The sequence below is a fragment of the Morus notabilis genome, unplaced genomic scaffold (assembly GCF_000414095.1).
Source record: "Morus notabilis unplaced genomic scaffold, ASM41409v2 Scaffold577, whole genome shotgun sequence".
NCBI lineage: Eukaryota > Viridiplantae > Streptophyta > Magnoliopsida > Rosales > Moraceae > Morus > Morus notabilis.
Genome location: NW_010357321.1, coordinates 170,319 through 191,767, shown reverse-complemented (window position 1 = coordinate 191,767; position 21,449 = coordinate 170,319). Strand labels below are relative to the sequence as shown.

At 41.3% G+C, this 21,449-nt stretch overlaps 1 protein-coding gene across 1 annotated transcript; it reads left to right on the top strand.

Moving 5' to 3' along the window:
* The first annotated feature begins 2,014 nt into the window (after window positions 1-2,014).
* Window positions 2,015-3,023, top strand: LOC112092315. The gene is made up of 2 exons (XM_024168240.1): window positions 2,015-2,326; window positions 2,520-3,023. Exons 1-2 carry the CDS (start codon window positions 2,015-2,017, stop codon window positions 3,021-3,023), a joined length of 816 nt encoding a protein of 271 aa, XP_024024008.1.
* The last annotated feature ends 18,426 nt before the right edge of the window (window positions 3,024-21,449 follow it).

Sequence of the window (21,449 nt, the reverse complement as noted above, 5' to 3'; positions counted from 1 at the left end):
CATAAATTATTTCCCAAACTTGGTCAATAATTTTTTTTTTCTTAGTATCTTAATATTTGAAGACATGCGTAAGAAAAAGTGTAAGAAATAAGGTAAAACGGATAACAGACATTTTATAAATTTTATTAGTTTATTATGTTCTCACATAACAAATTAGAGCTTAGGTTTATTTTGTAAATAACCCCCGAAATATAGGGCCTGTTTGGTAGCATTTCCATTTTCATTTCTCACATTTTTCGATGCAAAAAATTAAAAACGGAGATAAAAAACGTGTTTGGCAAAATTTGTGTCAGAAAACAAAAACGAAAATGGCTTTTTCGTTTTCCAGAATTTTGAAAACGGAAAAAAGCCGTTTTCGTTTTCTTGTTTTCATTTTCGGTTTCTTCTTCTTCTTTCTTCCTCGATCATCCTCCCGTTTCTGCTTCTTCCGATTTTTTCTTCCCCTTCAGCCGAGCTCTTCTTCCTCCTTCCCTTCCATTCTTCAGCCGAGATCTTCTTCCCGGCCGAGCCCCGGCGTTTTTCTCGCCCAAGAGTAACGCCGTTTGCTTCTCACCGGAGCACCTCCGTTCGCCTGAGCTCCTCCGGTCTCCTGTTGCCCAATCTGCGTCGTTCTCTGTTTTCTCACCGAGGTATGCCCCTAGCCAAAAATATTTGAACGTGTTTGATTTTTCCGATCGATTTGGTCGAGTAATTTATTTTTTTATTTTTTTTATTTTTCTTTTCCGGTTGTCTCGCCGTTTGATTTGCTTATTCAACCAAATCGGTTGCTGTTTTCCGTTTGATTTGGTGTTTGTTTTCTATCCTATGCTTGATCTGATCTGGTTTTTTTTCCATTTTTTTTTTCTTTTTCCCCTGGAGGCCCCCGTTGGGGCTGATACAGCCCTTGGGGGCCTCCCATTGGGGCTGTATCAGCCCCTGGGAGGCCCCCCCGCTCGGGCTGGATCAGCCCCTGGGGGCCTCCCTTTGGGGCTGGCCTGGGAGGCCCCCAGTGGGGGCTGAAATTCAGCCCCAATGGGGGCTGATTATCAGCCCCCGTTGGGGCTGAATCAACCCCTGGGGGCCTCCCTTTGGGGCTGGCCTAGGAGGCCCCTAATGGGGGCTGAAAATCAACACCCATCAGCCCCAATAGGGGCTGATTATCAGCCCCCATCAGCCCTGATGGGGGCTGATTGTCAGCCCTGATGGGGGCTGAAAATCAGCCCTCATCAGCCCCTATAGGGGCTGATTGTCAGCCCTGATGGGGGCTGAAAATCAGCCCTCATGGGGGCTGATTATCAGCCCCCATCCGCCCCAATGGGGGCTGACTATAAGCCCCCATTGGGGCTGAATCAACCCCTGGGGGCCTCCCTTTGGGGCTGGCCTGGGAGGCCCCCAATGGGGGCTGAAAATCAGCCCCTATCAGCCCCAATGGGGGCTGATGGGGGCTGATTTTCAGCCCCCATCCGCCCTAATGGGGACTGATTATCAGCCCCCATGGGGGCTGATTGTCAGCCCTGATGGGGGCTGAAAATCAGCCCTCATGATCAGCCCCCTCCGCCCCAATAGGGGCTGATTATCAGTCCCCATTGGGGCTGAATCAACCCCTGGGGGCCTCCCTTTGGGGCTGGCCTGGGAGGCCCCCAATGGGGGCTGAAAATCAGCCCCCCATCAGCGCCAATGGGGGCTGATTATCAGCCCTGATGGGGGTTAAAAATCAGCCCCCATCCGCCCTAATGGGGGCTGATTATCAGCCCCCATCAACCCCCATCGGGGCTGAAAATCAGCCCCCGTGGGGGCTGATTATCAACGCCCATCCACCCCAATGGGGGCTGAATCAACCCCCTGGGGGCCTCCCTTTGGGGCTGGCCTGGGAGGCCCCCAATGGGGGCTGAAAATCAGCCCCCATCAGCCCCAATGGGGGCTGATTATCAACCCTGATGAGGGCTGAAAATCAGCCCCCATCACCCCCAATGGTCTGTGTGTGTATATACTTTACAAATTGACATTTATTTTAATGATGAAAGTGTTGTTTTAGATGTGTGATAAGGACGATAATACGAAATGGTCGGCCACAATTGAGGATTTTTATGTAGAACTGATATGCGAAGAGTCAAAGACTGGGATTCAAACATCCACTCTGGACAGAAAAACGTGGATGAAAATTGCTAATGAAATAGCAATTAAGTTTGGTAAGCATTTCACAGCAGACCAGCTTAAAGCAAAGTGGAATAGGGTTAGACGTAGCACGAGAGAGTTTAAGGCATTAATTGAAACAACAGGATTTGGTTGGGATTCTGAGACTAACACTGTCACAGCTGAAAAAGAAGTATGGGATTCATATGTGGCGGTAAGTTTTGATGTTCTTAACATCTTATGTTATATGAAAGAGTTGAATTGGTGTTTGGATTGCACATGAGTATTTACTCTTGTTTTCTTTATAATGTCGGAAACATCCCGAGGCTAAGAAATTCAAGAAAAGGGGTTTACAGCACTTTGTACAACTTTTTCAGATTTTTTTTAGGACTATTGCTACTGGACAGGGGTCAATGAATGCACATACTGCCGTCAATATTTTGAATGCGGTGAAAAGGGCAGCCACAATACCGAAAGAGGTGGAGGAGGGTACAGGAGACTCGGATGAAGTCCGGAGTGCAGAAGACAATAGAAACAGACGGTCTCAGTGTCCTACTACTCGATCCAAGAAGAAGGGCAAGAACATCAGTGCAGTTGACACGACCATAGAGGCTTTGGCAAAGAGTGCTACCCTACGTAGTAAGACATCTGTTCAAAAGATTGATTTGTTTCAGCAATTTTTAGCTGATAGGCAAGCCCGTACTATGACATTAGTTGAGGCTCAGAAAGAGGATCCAACTACAACTATTGAAGCCTGTATGGATTTGTTGAATGGGTATGAGCCGTATTTAGAGGACAATGCATATAATAAGGCAACGCACCAGTTGGCTCTTGACATTTCCCTTAGGAGGATGTTTGTGAAAATGCCCCCTCATCGGCATCTTTCATGGATTCAAAGCCTAGTGGAATGATTATTGTGTTGTTTTCTTTATTTGTTTCCTCTTGGACATATTTTTTTTTAAGTATTGTTGAGCATGTAAAACAGATTTTCCTCTCCAACTTGTGTTTGTTAGACTTTGTCATTTGTTTTTAGTTGAATTGAATTACATTGGCGTTCTTCGTTTAATTAGTTAATGTTATATGGATGTTTGATTAGTTCCAGTCTTATTCATTTTTTAGGTTAATATGGATTCAGATAGTGAGATTGATGTCAGAGTTATTGACTTTCTCCAGTCATCAGATGATGATGAACAACCACAACATTATATCCAATTATTGATGTCGATTGGAAACAGGCGAACTAGGCAACCTCGTCGTAATTCTGCGTTAACATGACGAGAATATGTTTTAGAACAATTACACGAACATCCCAAAAATTTGTTTGAAATGTGTCGTATGCATCGAGACACGTTCGAAGTAATTGTTCAGTTAATTCGAGGCCGCAACCTACTGCCTTCTTCTAGTATTTTGGCAGAAGAATCTCTAATGATGTTCTTAAGAATGGTTGCTCACTCAGATCGCAATAGAGAGATACAAGATAGATTTTGTCATTCTAGAGAGACAGTACACCGGCATTTTGATAATATACTTACCGCTTTGTCTGCGTTAGCACCTGATGTTATAAAACTACCAAATATGAACATTGTCCCCCCAGAGATTCAACACAACCCTAAGTACTGGCTATGGTTTAAGGTACAATCTGACTCTACTCATATACTACTAATATGACAAATAATTTTAAATTAATTGTAACTCACACCTTATGTATTTTAATATGATTGTATTGGTGTAATAGACGGTACACACTTTATGGTTGTCCCACCTGCACATCAACAGACAGTCTACAGAGGAAGAAAACATTCGTGTACTCAAAATACAATGGCGGCATGTAGTTTTGATATGCTATTCACTTATGTCAATACCGGATGGGAAGGATCAGCTGCTGATTCCAGAGTGTTAACTGAGATTTTAAGAAATCCAGATAACCCATTCATGGCGCCACTCCCACCAAAATATTACGTTGTGGATTCCGGTTACAGCAACACGTAAGGCTTTTTGGCACCATTTCGTGGTCAGAGGTACCATATTCAACAGTTTAGAAACGGTGGCCAACCAACGGGACCACAAGAGTTATTCAATTATTATCACTCCTCACTGTGTAATTGCATAGAGAGGTGCTTTGGGGTCTTGAAAGCAAGGTTTAAAATTCTTAAGCATATGACAAATTATTGGATGCCAAGACAAAATAGTATACCAATAGCTTGTTGTGTGATCCACAATTTAATTAAGATGCACGCGCGAGATGATCCCCTATTTAGACAATATGAGGTCGATTTGCCCGTAGAAGATATTGAGGGAGAGGAAGAACAAGAAGGGCAACAGGAACAACAACATGGTATGGATGCACAAGAAGCAGAAACATCTGAAATGGATGGTCGGCAACAACGTAATTACATGGTTGATTTTAGGGATCATCTAGCTAATCAAATGTGGGATTCGTATAGGCGACAATAATTTAAGCTAATATATTGTAATTTCCATATTTTATTAATTATTTTATTAATTATTAGTGTTTTTATTTAGGATTCAATTATTATTTATTTAATATATTAAATACCTATTACATGTTTTCAAAAATGAAACCAAACGCATTTTCAGTTTTTTTTAAAACTGAAATCAATCTCTAAATAAAACTACCAAACGCATTTTCAGAAATAATTCAAAAATAAAAATGAAAATGTTTTCATTTTCATTTTCGTACAGAAAACAAAAACGTTTTGGAACCAATTCCAAACGCACCCTATTAGCATCGGTCCTTATTTGCTCATGTACTGCTCTATTTATAAATTATAGATTAATATTGACACTCTTTTGTGTTTTGTCAAAATAACAGTGATGCATTTTTAATTAAAACTAATCACGTTAACACCTTTGACTTTAAATAAAATTACACAAATACCCTTTTTGTCAGTTAACCGTTAATTTTGGCTGCTTATTTTTTTTTTAATGTCAGAAATGCCTCTCTATGTACCTGAAAACGTTTTTAAACAATATATAATATTGACAATGTCGATTTTACCCTTATTTAACACCAACAAATGAGTTTAATTGATTTTTACACATTTTAACATTAAATTTTCACTCTAATGAAGATTTTTTTGAATGAAAGAAATGTTTATTTTATTGTTTCTTTGTTTATCATAAATTCCTTCTTGATGACAACGTTATTGAACAATTTACACCTGTAACATTTGAAAATGATAAAGATACTCTCCATTCACTAAAGTAGCGTACATAAAAACAAATATAACTCAAAACATATCTAGAAACATTATATATTGTAAAGGAAGTCACAACATGAACATAATAATTATATTGTCTAAAATAAGACAAAATATCAAGACAAAATTTAGGCAGTCCAAAACAAATGTACTCGAGAGTAAGGAACCACTTTCTATCAGATTAAGAAAGAGCTTCCGAGAAACCATTCCTCCTTGTATCCTATTCATTAACTGGATGTCCTACCTCCACTTTTAGGGAGGGTTGATTAGCTCCATCGAATGAGGGTTAGGTTATCAAAGTTTGAACAAACAAAGGGAATTCTCAAAAACAAAAAACAAAAAAAAAAAAGCCGCCATCCAGCTAGAGTTGTCACCACCATCAAACTAGTCCGACATCAATTCATCTACAATGAACATGACAATTCTAGAAATTTATCAAACATAGAAACTGAATGAGAAGATAAATGAGAAGAAAATTACCTTGCGATCATGAACAACCAACTACATACTTTCATGACATCCACGATGACTAGAATAGAATAGACGGTATTAGGTCCACTCCGTGAAGATATGGAAGCGCATGTATGAGTGTTATGGCCATATTACTTTCAAGTCTTGCACTTGCTTAATCCACGTCTCGGCCTCTCGGCCTCTACTTTGACTAGCACACCCCGAACTTTTGGATTCATCCGGCTCTCTGCGTCTAGCCTTTTGGTCTTCCAACCCTGCGTTTAACTTCCAGCGGTCCTACTAGATCATACCTTACAACAGGCCACTCAGACTCATGAGGAATTGGACGAATCATATCTCCATAACACATCAATTAAAGTCTCATTCATTTTACTGATTCGAATTTTCAATTTCAGTTTTATTACAGTTAAAAACTCTCATAAAAAAATCACTTCTTATTTTTTCTATTATAATTAAAAATTCTCACATAAAGTCACATCAAATCAACGAATTTAACGATACTTAAGTTTCCTTTTAAGAAATAAAAAGCAACATAGTCTTCTAGATAAGCTCTCTTATTTCTCATTGCTGTCATAGCATGTTTACATGGAAGACCACTCACTTGCCAAGCTTTACACATGTCCTCTTGCATAGGTCTACAATGTAGTGAATCCCATCATCACAGGCACCTCATACTCATCGCGACCTCAAAACTGACAGTGCATATACCTGACCTGTTGGTTGTCTTCTGACATATTTTCTTAACTCATTAGTAACTTTACCCTCCCAAGTCAAGCCCTTTTGGTACCTTCTCTGAATTCTACCCATTAATTTCCCCCTCAAGTATTCCTAAAAGTCAAAATAGGCTTGGCCCTTGTGCTTTCTAACCTTTTTTTAAAAGATTCAGTGCAATTGTTTGTAACATATTCATCTTTTAAGGTTAATATTTAAGGTCACATAAAGAATTATGAAATTTTTATTAATTTTTATAAAATATTTATTAATATATGCATAAAAAATAATAAATAAATTTAAATAAATAATAAACATCTCATGTTTTTAAGATACCATTTTCAACACTTTTACCGTTACATTGAGAGCATATCTTGATCAATGCTTGGATTAATGCAGCTAAAAAAAAAGTGTAGCTTTTGGAGAGAACTCCTGCTTGAAGTTGTTATAAATCTGTCTTGCACAAAACCGCACATCATACCTCAATTTTCAAACAATTTCATCAAGTGCACCCAAAATTCCCTTTTGTCAGTCAGTCATGAAAGAAAACCGACTCTACCAAATACCAATCATAGTCAGCAGGTGAGCCATGAAAAATGCTCAACTATCTTTACACTCATATTCTACAACTGCAAATGCGAAAGGGAACAATCCATTATCTAAGTGCCACGATGGATAAAAGCTGTCCTTTCAATGGTCCTTTAAGAAAGCAACCATCAATGCCGATGAGTGGTCTACAACCAGCAATAAACCCATTTCTTAAACCATCTAAGCAGAAACAGAAAATCGTTTCAAAAGATTGGTTTCCGAAGTCAAATCTCTTTAACTATGACGTTCTAGTTATAATGCCAGAGGTTGTATTTTTTATTGGGATAACTACATTACGTGTAAAATTTATACCTTAGTTAAAATTGAGCAAAAACGTTAAAATATTATAAAAATAACAAAAATATCATAGCTATTATTATAATAACGTCATATTTTCTACTACATAATTAGAGCTGTAAATTTAGGTTGAGTCAAATGGGTCGGTTGAGACCCGGCCTAGAGGTTAGAGTCAGGCATGGCCGAGGTTTTGTGTCTGAAAACTTATTCAGGCCAGATCGGCCCAGTCCAAACGCCATCTTTTTAAAAAAAAATTAAAATATCTTATAAAACAACTCGAACTTTTATCTCTATACATAATGATATAAATCATTACTAATAATTTTAAATTCCACTGCAGTTACAGTATTTCAAAAAATTTTACTATATTTAAACTCTAATATTAAATTTTGTTATATGTGTAAAGAGCCCTTTTTTATTTTTGGCTCTTAATTTTTGAGCCCAGACTTCTTTTGTTTTGGTTTGGTTAATTTAATGCAGTTCCAATTATATATATATATATATATATTTATATAGTTTTGAGGGTCAAAAATTACATTTTAAATTTAATGGGCACATCATTGCAAATTCCAAAATTCTTTATATCTACATAAATAAATGCAATAGAAGTATCCAGCAAAAAAATAAATAAATAAAAAAAAGAAGTTTGGAACGCTCTCCTTCCGTCACGTATCCGGCGTTTCGTTCCCTTTTTTTTTTTTTTTTTTTTTTTGCTTTTCTTACTTTGTTTTTTGACCCATAGTTATTTTTTATTGATATTCTTGTCCTTCATTAATTTTTTTTTCTTTTCTAATTTTTTCAATTTAAATATTTTTTACAAATATATCCCTACTAAAATACTTTTATGACAATCATCCATATATCTTAGATTAGATTTGTTTGACAAATTATGTTGTGTTCTTTTTTACACTGAAATAAATTTTCTTAATGATAATCAAGCATTTTTCTACTTGCCATATGTACACCCTAATTAATTTTCTATTTGACTTTTTTTTAAATATGTTTTATATTTGAAAAAAAAAAACAACTACTGAAATATTTATTTCTCATATGTAACCTCAATTAAACATTTTTTTCCATACATACACCCTAATTAGTTTTATATTTGATTTTATGTTCTATAAAATAAGGTTTTATTTTCACAATATAGATGTAATATTATTCTTATTCTAAGTAAAAAAAGGACTTGAATCATCTAAAAAATATAATTTCTTTTTATTTTATTTTTATTTTTTAGTTAAAAATTTAATAGAAGCTCTTGATAAATCGTACTAACACACCTATAATTAATTTGAGACATTCTTTTATAAATATATCACACGTTAAATTTATGTAAATGAGAAAATATTATCTCTAAAATTAATTTAAAATAACTAACACTAAATTGTGAAATTAGTTATTCTTTTACAATAAAATTCAGCAAAAATTTAAACTCAAGTTACAACTTTATTCAAGTTCACGTTCTTTTAAGTTCCAACTTTATTCAATTTTATTCAAGTTATAACTTTAAATTCAAGTTATAACTCAAATTCAACTTAAAAACTACACCCAACTCAAAATTTATCTTGCTTATATACCAAGACCCACCCAGTTCTTAGTTTTGTTCTTTAGCTAGTTGTTGATTGCACGTGTCATCATATTGTAAACCTATTACTGTTATGGCCACGCATGCCCTATTCAAATTAAGCATAGTTTTTAATTAGTGATAATTATTAACCTGCAAATTGTAATTGGGCAATATAATGTTTTAAAAATTAGAAATGCTTAAAAGAATCGTGACCCATCTACTTTCCTATGTCTTCCATGGAATACGGCCTATTGGGTAGATTGCTTAAGATGAAACCAAGGAGAAATAGACGTCCAAAAAAAAAAAGCAAGATAGATAACAACATATATGTGACTCTATTCAAGCCAAGCCGAATGGTATATTGAAGAGGGGATGCGATTCTAATATCTAAAGATCCTTTAATTGAATATTTTTTAAATGGATTCTTTACTTGATTAATTTTTAAATATTTCATTGATCATGTGAACTTATTTGGATTTGTATACAAATGCAAAATGCTAGAAATGTCACTCAAAATAGTAAAAAATATTATTTATGTCATTCTCCTTAAAAATAAATCAATGTCATTCAATTAATAAAGATAAAATAAAAGACAATAATGACACCTAATTATTTAAAATGATATAAATAATATAACTATATAAGAGCACAACAAACCATGTATTTAATAATAATAATATTATTATTATTATTATTTTGATGGGTATGCAAGTAAAACCAAATAGAGTACATCAAAAGGAGATGCAATTCGTTTAATTGCACAATTATGTGGGTTGTAGGGTTTTTAGACTATTGTAAGATACTCTCGCTTGGAACTAGTGTTGCAACTTCGGGCGGCGGGCATGCCCGGTGCCCAAAAATTTCAGGCATGGCGGGCAGGTGCCTCTCGCTGCCCGACCACGGTATTTTTCGGGCACAGGCTCGGGCAGTCCGAAAATATTCATTCCTCCGACTGCTCGCCGCTGTGGAGAAGTCGTCCCCCGCCGTTCGCCGGATTTTTTTTGAATTTTCCGGCATTACCCGAAGTTGCCCGAATTTTTTGCCCGTTGCCCGACTTTTTTGGACCGTTACCCAAATTTTGCCTGTTGCCCAAAAATGCCTGAATTCTTTTGACCATTAGCCTGAAAAATGGCCGAATTTTGAACCAAACGGATCTTTTTTGCCCGAACCCGAACCGAACCCGAATTTTGTCCGAAAATTCGAACCCAACAGTCAGATTTTTTACCGTTGCCCGACCTGTCCGAAATCTGCCCGAAAATTATACTAGCCGTTGGACCCGAATTTTTGGGGGAAAAAATTTTTTTTTCAACCCAAAAATTTTCCTATAAACACCTCCCCTCCCCCCAACCACTTTCCTCACCCAAAACTCTCATTCTCTCTCAATTTCAATTAATCTCTCTTAATCTCTCTCAAATCTCTCTTAATTTCGTTTAAATCTCTCTCGATCTCTCTTAATCTCTCTCAAAGCGCCCTCAATCTCTCTTATTATTCATAATGGCTTCTTCTGGTTATGGTGGTGATATTCCCATTGATGCCCAATTCAACATTGAAGAAGGGTAATTTCCTAATGTTTTTCAAACGCAGGAATCGCAACCTATAGAAAGAGGTGCTGATGAAACTATAAATCCGACCCCTGGTGGACATACTAGAGGTCGGGGACGTAATGATGGTGGCACTGGTGGCCGTGGAGGAGAGGCAAGCGGTAGTGCTAGTGCAAGTGTTGCAAGTTCTAAGAAGAAATGCAAGCGCACCTCAGCAGTTTGGGAACACTTCAACACATTCGAGAAGGTTGACAATAACAGTAACATTAAATACATAGCTCAATGTAAATATTGTGGTGAGAAATTACAAGGTAACACTATTCACGGTACTACACACTTAAGAAGACACTCTAAAAAGTGTCTTCAAAAGCAAGGAGGCTGAGCCGATCTCCGCCAAACGCAATTATCATTTGACCGCCAAACCGACGATCTAAGCATGTGAAAATACGATCCGCAAGTTGATCGTATGGAAATGGCACGATTAATAGCCACATTAGATCAACCACTAAGTTTTACTAAACAAGGAAATTGGCAGCGTTATATTAAAATTGTACATAATCCTAATGCTAAATTTTTTTCTAGAACTACTCTTAGGAAAGATGCATTAAAATTATATAAATAAGAAAAGGAAGCATTAATCTACCTTCTACACTCTACTAGCGGTTGCGTTGCGTTAACGGCAGATATTTGGTCCGCCGTTGCCAACAAGGATTATTTAGCTGTAACCATACATTATTATAAATGTTTTGATTTGGATAAGAGAATCTTAGGTTTTAAATGTGTTATAGGATCACATACTGCCAATTTAATATATAACACAATTTTATCTGTTATTGATGAATATAGTTTAAGAGATAGAATAATGGCCATAACATTAGATAATACAACTGCAAATACTAAAGCAATAGAACTTTTTAAAAATGATTTAAGTTTATTCGGTAATAATGATATATTTTACTAACGTTGTGCATGTCATATAATTAAATTAATAGTAAAGTCCGGTTTAAAATCAATGTCAGGTCATATTAAAAGAATTAGAGATAACATTTCTTGGATTCAAGGTAGTAATCAAAGAATACAAGATTTGTTTAGATTTCTACAAGCATGTAATCAAAATCCTAGAGCATTAGCCTTAGATATGCCCATAAGATGGAACTCCACTTACATAATGCTTGAACAATGCATCCCCTATAAAGATGCTATAACAAATTATGTTAGTGCAAAATTAGGAGCAGGATTTATAGATGAAACTGATTGGCAAATTGCCGAATTCTTGTATAACTTTTTAGGTAGATTTCACGAAGTTACCTTAAAGCTTAGTGGAACTTATTACCCAACTTCACCATTAGCATTAGAAAAACTTTTAAGAATGTCTATTTTATTTAGTGAATTTAGGACACACGAGATTTTAGGAGTTCCTATCGCCTCTATGGAAAAGAAGTTTAAAAAATATTGGTCTAAATTACCCATATTGTATGGTTTCGGTGTTATTTTGACCCTGGATTAAAATTAGAAGGTTTAAAAGGTGGATTAGATAACTTAGGTGAATTTTTAGCTATCGACACTACTGAACAATTTCCTATTATAAAGGAAAAAATGTATTCTCTATATATCTCTTATGAAAGTAGGTTTAGAAACATACCTCGTGTTGAACAACCGCAACAACGAGACGATAATCCGCATTCATTCTTGAATGTTTTCGGGTTGTCTAAGAAGAAGAAGAAGACGACGACGACGACTCAAGGTCAAGAAGAATCTGGGAGTGGATCTTCATCAAGAGGTGGCGACGGATTCAACGAGTTAATGGCGTACCTGAGTGAGAGCTTAGTTATAGACAGTAGTGAAATGTTTGATTTGATTGAGTGGTGGAGGACACGAGCATTAACTTGGCCGAGGTTGAGTGGTGGAGGGCACGAGCATTAACTTGGCCGATCCTAACACGACTGGCAATGGATATGTTTTTGATCCCGGTCTCCATTGTTGCAGCTGAACAAGCATTCAGTACAACCGGCCGAATACTTGAAGACCGGAGAAACACATTGCAGCAGGATATTGTTGAAGCTTTGGTGTGCACTAAGGATTGGGACCATTCCGACCAACGCTTACACGATACAATCTCACCGGAAAACCAAGAATGGATCGACGAATTTAATAAATTAACTTTTAATTTTCAAGATAATCCTTCTGCTTCAAATTAAATTTTATTATTTTAATTTGTAAATATTTATTTACTTTGTAATTTCTAATTTGTATAGTGTTATTGTAATCTTGTATAGACTTTTTAAGTTCATCAAATTTGTAATTCGTCCCACAATGATTGCACTCTTTTTTTCTTACCAAGATTTTATCCCAATTGAGTTTTTCTTGGTAAGGTTTTTAACGAAGCAATCATGAATTACAAATTTAAAAACCAATGAAGAAATAATTTTTTTTATATAGTTCATGTGTTCATTTCAAATTTCAAATTGTAATATACACATTATAATTATACAAATACAATATAAAAATATAATATAAAAAAATTTTGAAAATTCGGGCAGCCGGTCGAGCATCAGGCAGCCCAACCGGGCATGGGCAAGCACCTCATCCCCGAAGCCCGTCCATGGCAATTTTCGGGTCGGGTCAGGCAGCCTGAATTTTCAGGCAGTTCGGCTTTGGTACTCGGGCAAAAATTCAGACTTTTCGATGGTCATGGGTGGCCCGTCCAGAATTTCAGAACTACTTGGAACCAAGATTATTCTTTACCAAAAAAAAAACAAAAAGGAACCAATATTCACGTTGTTTTCTTGGTTCCTTGCTTCTTTGTTAGATTTTGCTTGTACTAATGTCTTTGTTTTGGTAGCCCGTTGTTGTGTTCTTTTTTTTTTTTGGAAAAATTTCATTTCATTAAAACAATATACTCAAACAAACTTCAATACAATTTTTGTTTTGTAGCCCGTTGTTGTTGAGTTCTGCTTTTGCCTTTTCGGCTACTAATTGCAAGTGAATTTTTACAGCATCCTTTTACTTGTTAAGTTGTCTCACATATGTGGCTACTAATTTCATGTGAGGTTTACGCCCGACCGAAGCTCACTCAGGCTTCCTTAGCGCGCGTCGAGCATATTCTGTTAGTTTCTGAATCCAACCGTAGCTCCAGCGTTCTCAATACCCCGGAGAACCGTTGACTGTATGGTCTGGAAGTCACCCTCGATCCTCCGCTCCAGCCTGTTGAACCCCCCGCAGATCTACTTAGCAGTAAGTTGGAACTTATTTTCCTTGATCTTCTCGGTAGAACTTAATCCTTGGATCTGACATTTCCCTTTTTTTTTATATATAGCCGTGCCATCCACCATGAGGTACATCGTCCCTCCGATGCTGAGGAAGAGAGGCGGAGGGGCCTCCTCAAAGTCGTCGAGCCAACCGAAGGCCCAGGCCGACCCAGCCCCAAGCGCTGCCGACGTTCCCGTCCAGGGAAGGTTTGTTATCACCCCTGATCCCAAGAGGTAGAGGACGGAAGAACCACAAGGCCCCTCATCAGTTGAGAGGTCTTCTCGGGCGTCTCGACGCCTGGACAAAGGGAAGGGCGCCGAGGTCACTGCGAACCTGGAAGTCCCTTATGCGCCTCAGGGACCCCTTTTGATGCCGGGGTCGAAGATTAATGACCCCCAATTCCTCGTCTCGGACGTGGTCGACCACGACCTGAACTAGGCTATGCGCCTCCCCCTCCCTTCAGCCTTCCCATCCAGGCCATCTACTCGCACTTTCATCCCGACTCCTGAGACAAGTTCGCGGGGATGGACCTTCTAGAGTGCCAGCGTATAGCGGTGATACGCTAAATCTCGGTAAGTTTTGCTCACTTCTCGACCTTGGTTCTCACAGTTGATTTGTGAGCCTTATCCATGCTCTTTCTTTTTCGTTTCCCAGGCTCTCGAGGCTAAGCTCCTGAACTATGTGGAGCTTGTCGCTTTGCTAAAGCAGGGCGTCCCGTCGAGGGCTGCAGATGAGGAGATCTCCACTCTACGCGCTACTCAAGATGAGCTTTCCTCATATTTGGCTACCGAGAAAGCCAAGGTCAAGTCTCTGGAGGAGGCGATCGACAAGGCAAAGCGCAATAGCTTCCAGGAGGGCTTCAACGAGGGGTGCTCTAAGGCGGTCAAGGCATACCTTACCTCGCCTGTCTTCCAGCAGAGGAAAAAGGAGGTCATCGAGGAATTCCTGGGCTCTGAAGAATTTCTTCGTTCGGTTGACGCTCGGATTGAGGGCTTCAAGTTGTCCCAGAAGTTCAGGGACATAGTCGAGGAACGAGTGGAGCAATTCAAATCCTCAGAAGCCTTTGAGGATCTTATTTCCCAAAAACTCGATGCTTTCTAAGACTCTATTGTGTTTGAGGAGATTCAACTTTCCTTAATGAAGTCTGCTGGGGAGTAAATCCTCGACCGCTTTCGTAAAAAGCGCCTACAGGTCGACTTGTCCTTCCTCGATGAGTTCGATGATGAGGAGGTGGAGGTAATCAAGGTTGTGCTAGGTGTAGAGAGTGCGGAGCAGGCGCCGGGCGATGGGGCCGCGTCGAGACATTAAATTTTTGGTTCTGTAACGGCCATAAGGTCGAGACTTATTATTTACTTCTATATATATTTATATTATTTTTTATATATACAGATGCTCATTTTATGTATAACTGTTGTGGTCGAATGAGAATTTTTGGGTTTTTTTGTTAAGTATGGTTAAGCCAGGGCTTTACCATCTTTACAACCTTTGAGGAGGTGGCCTTACTACCCCCTCGTCAAAGACAGTCTTTGACGCAATATTGGTCGACGTAGACAGTGGATCTCTAAACATGTAGAGCCAAGTCGAGCGATAAAATTCAAATGAGTAGAAAATTCAGTCGGACTTTTATTTATGTAGAGTTTACACATCGACTTTTAAGCCTGCAAAAATACAACAGAAAACGGAACAAAAATTCTAAGTGTAACCTTTAGGTTGACGTCTCTCACCATTATTGGTAGTACGTCTTCAGCTGGTCTGCATTCCATGTGTGCTTGATGTCTTGACCATTTATTTCTGCGAGTCGATAGGAGCCATTAGCCACGACCTCCTTTATCCTGTAAGGTCCTTCCCAAGTTGGGCCAAGTGCCCTATAATTCTTGGGCTTAGTATTTGGGGTTACTACTCGCAAGCCAAGGTCTCCTACTTTGAACTGCTTATGTTTGACCTTTCTATTGTAGTACCTAGCTGTTCTGGCTTAGTACGCGATGAGCCTTAGCTGTGCGTCCGTGCACCTCTCTTCTAAAAGGTCGAGCTCTAAGCCCATTCGCTCGGCGTTGTTATCCTCTTCATACCGTATCACTTGGGTAGTAGGAATAGATACCTCGACCGGAAGGACCGCTTCCACTCGGCTTGTTGACCGCCTCGACTTGTCTGTTGGACTAGGGATATACAACAGAGGAGAAGTTCTTATGGATACATAGCAATTCACAGAACTGGTTGGTGTTATCATTGTTAAACTATTTCCCGTTATCTGATTCGAAAGAATATGGAACACCAAATCGACAGACTATGTTGTTCCATATGAAATTTGAGCATTTCTCCTCTGATATCGTCGTCAGTGGCCCGGCCTCAACCCACTTCGTAAATTAGTCGACGACTACAATGGCGTACTTGTATCCCCCAGGGGTCTTGTGTAATGGGCCGATGAGATCAATCCCCCACTTAGCAAATGGCCAAGGGGAGACTATCGACGTTAGATCCTCCGAGTGTTACCGAGGGATGGGACCGTACCTTTGGCAGCCTTCGCATTTCTTTGCATATTCGGCCGCTTCCTTCTTGAGGTTGGGCCAGTAATACCCTTACCTCAGCACCTTATAAGCTAGGGATTGCCCCTCAGCGTGGTTTCCACATATCTCGTCATGTACCTCTGAGAATATCCTCTTCGCTTCCTCTTCATCAAGGCACCGGAGCAAGGGCGTCGAGAACCCTTTGCGATAAAGAATATCGTCGTGCATGGTGAATCTCGACACCTGATACTTTAACTTTTTTGCTTGCTGTTTGTCCTCTGGGAGTTCACCGTCAAGCAAATACCTGATGATTAGGTCCTTCCAGCTCGACTGGTGACTTAGCAACATGACTTCAGGCTTTCCCTCGGTGGAAGGAGCTTTTAAGATTTCCACGGGTACTAACTTTAGCAGCTCGGCGTCTTTTGAGGTGGCTAGCCTAGCAAAGGCGTTAGCGTTGCTATTTTCTGCCCTTGGCACTTACTGTATGTCGTAGGCCGAAAGCTTTTCTAAGGCCTCTTTAACCTTCTTAAGGTAGGCTGCCATTTTTTCATCCCTGGTTCACGACTAACTGTGAATCGCTAAAGATGTCTATAGCCCGCGCTTTTAGGTGTTCTGCCAACCGGAGTCCGGCCAACAATGCTTCATATTATGCTTCATTGTTGTATGCGGGGAACTCGAATCTAATGGCCGAGGTTATCTTGTGGCCCTCTGGGGTATGCAATTCCAACCCTGCACCACTGCCGTTGTCATTAAAGCTTCCGTCGACATAGAGCTTCCATCGGGGAGGCCCGCCGATAACCTCTGCTTCATTTGACAATCCTGTGAACTCGGTAACAAAGTCGGCTAGGGCTTGGCCCCTGATGGCTACCCGTGGCTTGTAGTAAATATCGAATTGGCTGAGCTCTATGGACCACTTAAGGAGTCTCCCAGAAGCGTCGAGCTTTTGCAATACCTGCCTGAGAGGATGGTTTGTCAAAACCTGAATACTGTGGGCCTAGAAGTAGTGGCGTAGCTTCCTCGATGTTATCACTAACGCGAGGGTGAGCTTTTCCATCTACGGATACCTCGTCTCGGCGTCGATAAGGCGCTTGCTGGCGTAGTACACTGGCAGCTGCACCTTATTCTCTTCACAGACCAACACCGAGCTAACGGTGTGTTCAAAGACCGCCAGATATAGGCTCAGCACCTCTCCGTCTGTAGGCTTTGATAGTAGGGGTGGTTTCCCAAGGTGTTCCTTTAATTGGTGAAACGCGTGTTCGCACTCCTCTGTCTATTGAAACGGCTTGCTCCCTTTCAGGGTGTCAAAGAATGGTATGCACTTGTCTGTAGATTTCGAAATGAACCTATTGAGTGCGGCAATACAACCCGTTAGCTTCTGGACTTATTTTGGTTCTCGTGGTGATGTCATGTCGAGGAGCGCTTGCACCTTCTTCGAATTAGCTTCAATTCCTCGACTCGCCATAAAACCTAGGAATTTTTTTGATTTGACCCCGAAGGCACACTTAAGGGGATTCAGCTTCATCATGTACTTCTGCAGTACGTCAAACATTCCCTTGAGGTCTTCCACATGATCTTCAGACCTCATGCTCTTCACCAGCATGTCGTCCACATATACCTCCATCGTTTTACCTATCTGGTCCACGAACATCCTATTGACCAGGCGTTGATATGTTGCTCCCGCGTTCTTAAGGCCAAAGGGCATGACCTTATAGCAATACAGGCCCCTATCTGTGATGAACGACGTATGTTTCTCGTCGCAGTGGAACATCAGTATCTGGTTGTAGCCCGAATAAGCGTCCATAAAGCTCAAGAGTTTGTGCCCTGCTGTGGCGTCAACCAGCTGATCTATCCATGGGAGTGGAAAGCTGTCCTTTGGACAGACTTTGTTTAAGTCGCTGAAGTCGACGCAGGTCTGCCACTTCCCGTTGGGCTTTAATACCAGTACAGGGTTCGAAACCTACTCGGGGTATAGGACTTCCCGAATGAAGTCATTTCTTATTAGCTTGTCGACCTCCTCCCGTAGAGCTTCATACCTCTCAGCATTCATTGGTCGACGTTTTTGACTCTTAGGGGGATACTTTTCATCTATGTTGAGCCTGTGGCTCATTATGTCCGGGCTGATCCCTTCAATGTCCTCGTGGGTCCAGGCAAATACGTCAGGGTTGCCCCTAAGGAATGCTACCAGCTCTTCCTGGCTATGCTCTTCAAGTTCATAGCCTACCCTCAACTTTCTTGTAGGCTCTTTCTCGTCGATGGGGACCTCTATAAATTCCTCGACTGGCCCCGTCCCCGTCTCTCCGTTTGAGAGTTGTGGGTCTAGGTCGATTGCCTCCGTGTTGATCATGACCATCCTCATTTCTTTTCTCACTAGCCCAGGCTCGGCATAGTGGCGGACCATCTCTAAGTATGTGAGCCTTGAATCGTATTGATTTCCCCTAACTCTTCCGATCTTGTCGGGGGTTGGGAATTTCATCATTTGATGGTAGATGGATGTGACCGCTTTCAGTGCCCTCAGCGTCGAGCGCCCTATGACTGCGTTGTACTGGTCACTTCCATTTACTACCAAGAACCGTGACATAACGGTCGAGGTGTGTGGTCGGTCGCCAATAGTCATGGGCAGTTCTATCACCCCCTCAGGAATGACATAATCCTCTGTGAAGTCGTACAGGGGTTGCGTGTTGCTCTGTAGTCTCTCTTGATCTTTTCGAGGCAATCGACGTACAGAATATCTACCGAGCTGCTGTTGTCCACTAGGATGCGGCAGACCGTGTGGTTACCTATCATGGCCTCCACTACCAGGGCGTCACTTTGGGGGAAATACACCTTATTTACGTCCGCCTTCGAGAACGTTATCTCGGCCTCGTCATATCCTGCGGCCTTCGCCTCTCTGCCAGACATGCTTATGACCCTCTAGTTGAACTTGTCCTTTGCCTCCCATGCGTACTCTTTCTGTGTGCGGCGAGATGTGCCGCCAAGATACGGCCCTCCAAAGATCGTCCTTATCACGCCGACGGGTTCAGGCGGATGGTCTTGCCTTTGGTCCTCCCGTCAATCGGTGTTCCTCCGATTATTGTTGCCCCGTCGGTCGGCTCGGTACTCCATGAGCCTCCCTTCCCGGATCAACCTTTCGACCTCATCCCTTAGGTCGAAACATTTATAGGTCGTGTGTCCGCTCTCGTCGTGAAACCTGTAATACTTATTTTGTTTTCTCCGTGCTGGGTCAGACTTCAACGGCGGTGGGCGATGCAGTACCTGGAGGTGACTGATCTTGTGATAGACATCCTCGATCCACATGGTTAATGGTGTGTAGGCGTCATACTTCTGTGGCTTGGCTCGCTTGGTGTCCCCCTAACTCGTCGAGGCGTTGCCACCCCTGTTGTTCAGAGCCGGGTTGTACCTTTGCTCAGTTTGCACCTGAGGATTACGTCGGCGCTTCTTGCCGTTGCTCTGGTGGCTCGGCTGTCCCACTTCTTCTTTAGTGGGAGCTACCACCTTACTTTTTAAGGCCTTTTTGGTCTGGGGTGGTCTCCGGTCGAGGTCCGTGCTGTACGGGATGTCCTTCTTCATGCTCGACAGGGCCCCTATCAAAGCTACCTCATCGAAGATCCCCTCGGTGGTGGCCACTTGTTCCCCAAACCGGGCTATCCAATCTTTTAGGGACTCGTTTGGTCCCTGGTACACCCTTGACAGGTTTTTCTTCGGTGGGATGTACTTTTTGACACCTATGAACTGAGTCAGGAAGGCGTTCTTCAAGTCAGCCCAGCTGGTTATGGAGTTCAATTTTAGGGACCTAAACCACCTCCTGGCAGAGTCAGAAAGATGATTTCTGAACGCACGGCACATGACCTCCTCGGGGTATCCGTGTAGGACCATGTGCCCCATGTATACTTCTAGGTGGTCGTCGGGGTCACTCCTTCCATCATATAATGGGATAGGTGGCGGCTTGTACTTGTCGGGCAATGGCACCTGGATGATGTTCTCTGTGAAGGGGTGGTTGTGAGACGTATACATCTTGGCGTCGACGTTCATAGCCTCAGCTACCTTCCCCATGACTTGCTCGAAGTTGTTCAGCTGACTCCCTATTTGCTTTTCCAGTCTTGCCATCTTCTCAGCCGTGAGCTCTTCTTCTCTTGTCCGCTGCATGTCTCGGTTGCGTCGAGCGTTCAGCCGTACCCTCAGGACTCCTCCGCGCACGGTCGAGGATTCTACTGGGACCGTGTTCCTTCAGTTCGCGTTCTCCTGCGGTCAAGGAGGTACCTCTCTGTCATTCACCGTCTGGACCTCGGCCCTCTCCTGGCCGCTTGTTGCCTGCTCCCCACAGATCTATTTGACCTGGCTGGACGGGTGTTGTTGGCCCCACTGTCACCGACCCCCTCGGCATCATCACGTCGGTCACTGATTGCTTGGTTCTCGACGGTGGCATTCACCGGATTCATCGGCGCATCCTCTAACGGAGGCATTGAATCTGGCCTTTATTCCCGTCCGGCGAGGGCTGTGGCCATCCTCTCTACAGCCACAGCAAGGGTTTCAACCTACCTTTGGAGCTGGTCAAGGCGGTCTGGGGGGTTTCCAGCGGCTTGCGGCTGCGCCCCGTGGTTGGGTCATACCCCCGCTGGTTCCTGGCCGCCGTTGGGCGGATTCACTGGATTCCTTCCTCCAAGGGCCGAGTTCTAGCCTTCTTGGCTTTTCTGGGTTGCTGTCACGCTGCTGGTCTTTCTCGGAGGAGCCATCTTCTCTGCTTACTACTGGATTGATTTCTGGGTCGAAGGCCCTCCTTCTAGCGCCAGTTGTTGATGGTGGATTTCAGTCAACAAGGAATTAATCATCTGATAACACTCGCAATAATCTCTCACGACTTAATTAGGGATAAATAATGCAGTATAAGGTAAATGAGATAGGAATTTATAGTGGTTCGGCTAAAACTCTTTTCCTAATCCACTTGTGAATGAACTAATGCTTTCTTGATTACAAACTCTCTCTGGAGTAGTATAGTAGTGTACGTAAAAAACTTAATGAATTCACATGGCTCTATTTATAGGCCTTGTACATATGAGAGATCCCATCTGCATTCCCCGAGGAGATCATCCTCTATCCCTCAATTCGGGGATTTAGCAGTCGGATTTTTATGATTACTGCTTTCTGGTCAGGCTAACTACCCTTACCGATTATCTGATTTCCTAACTTCAAC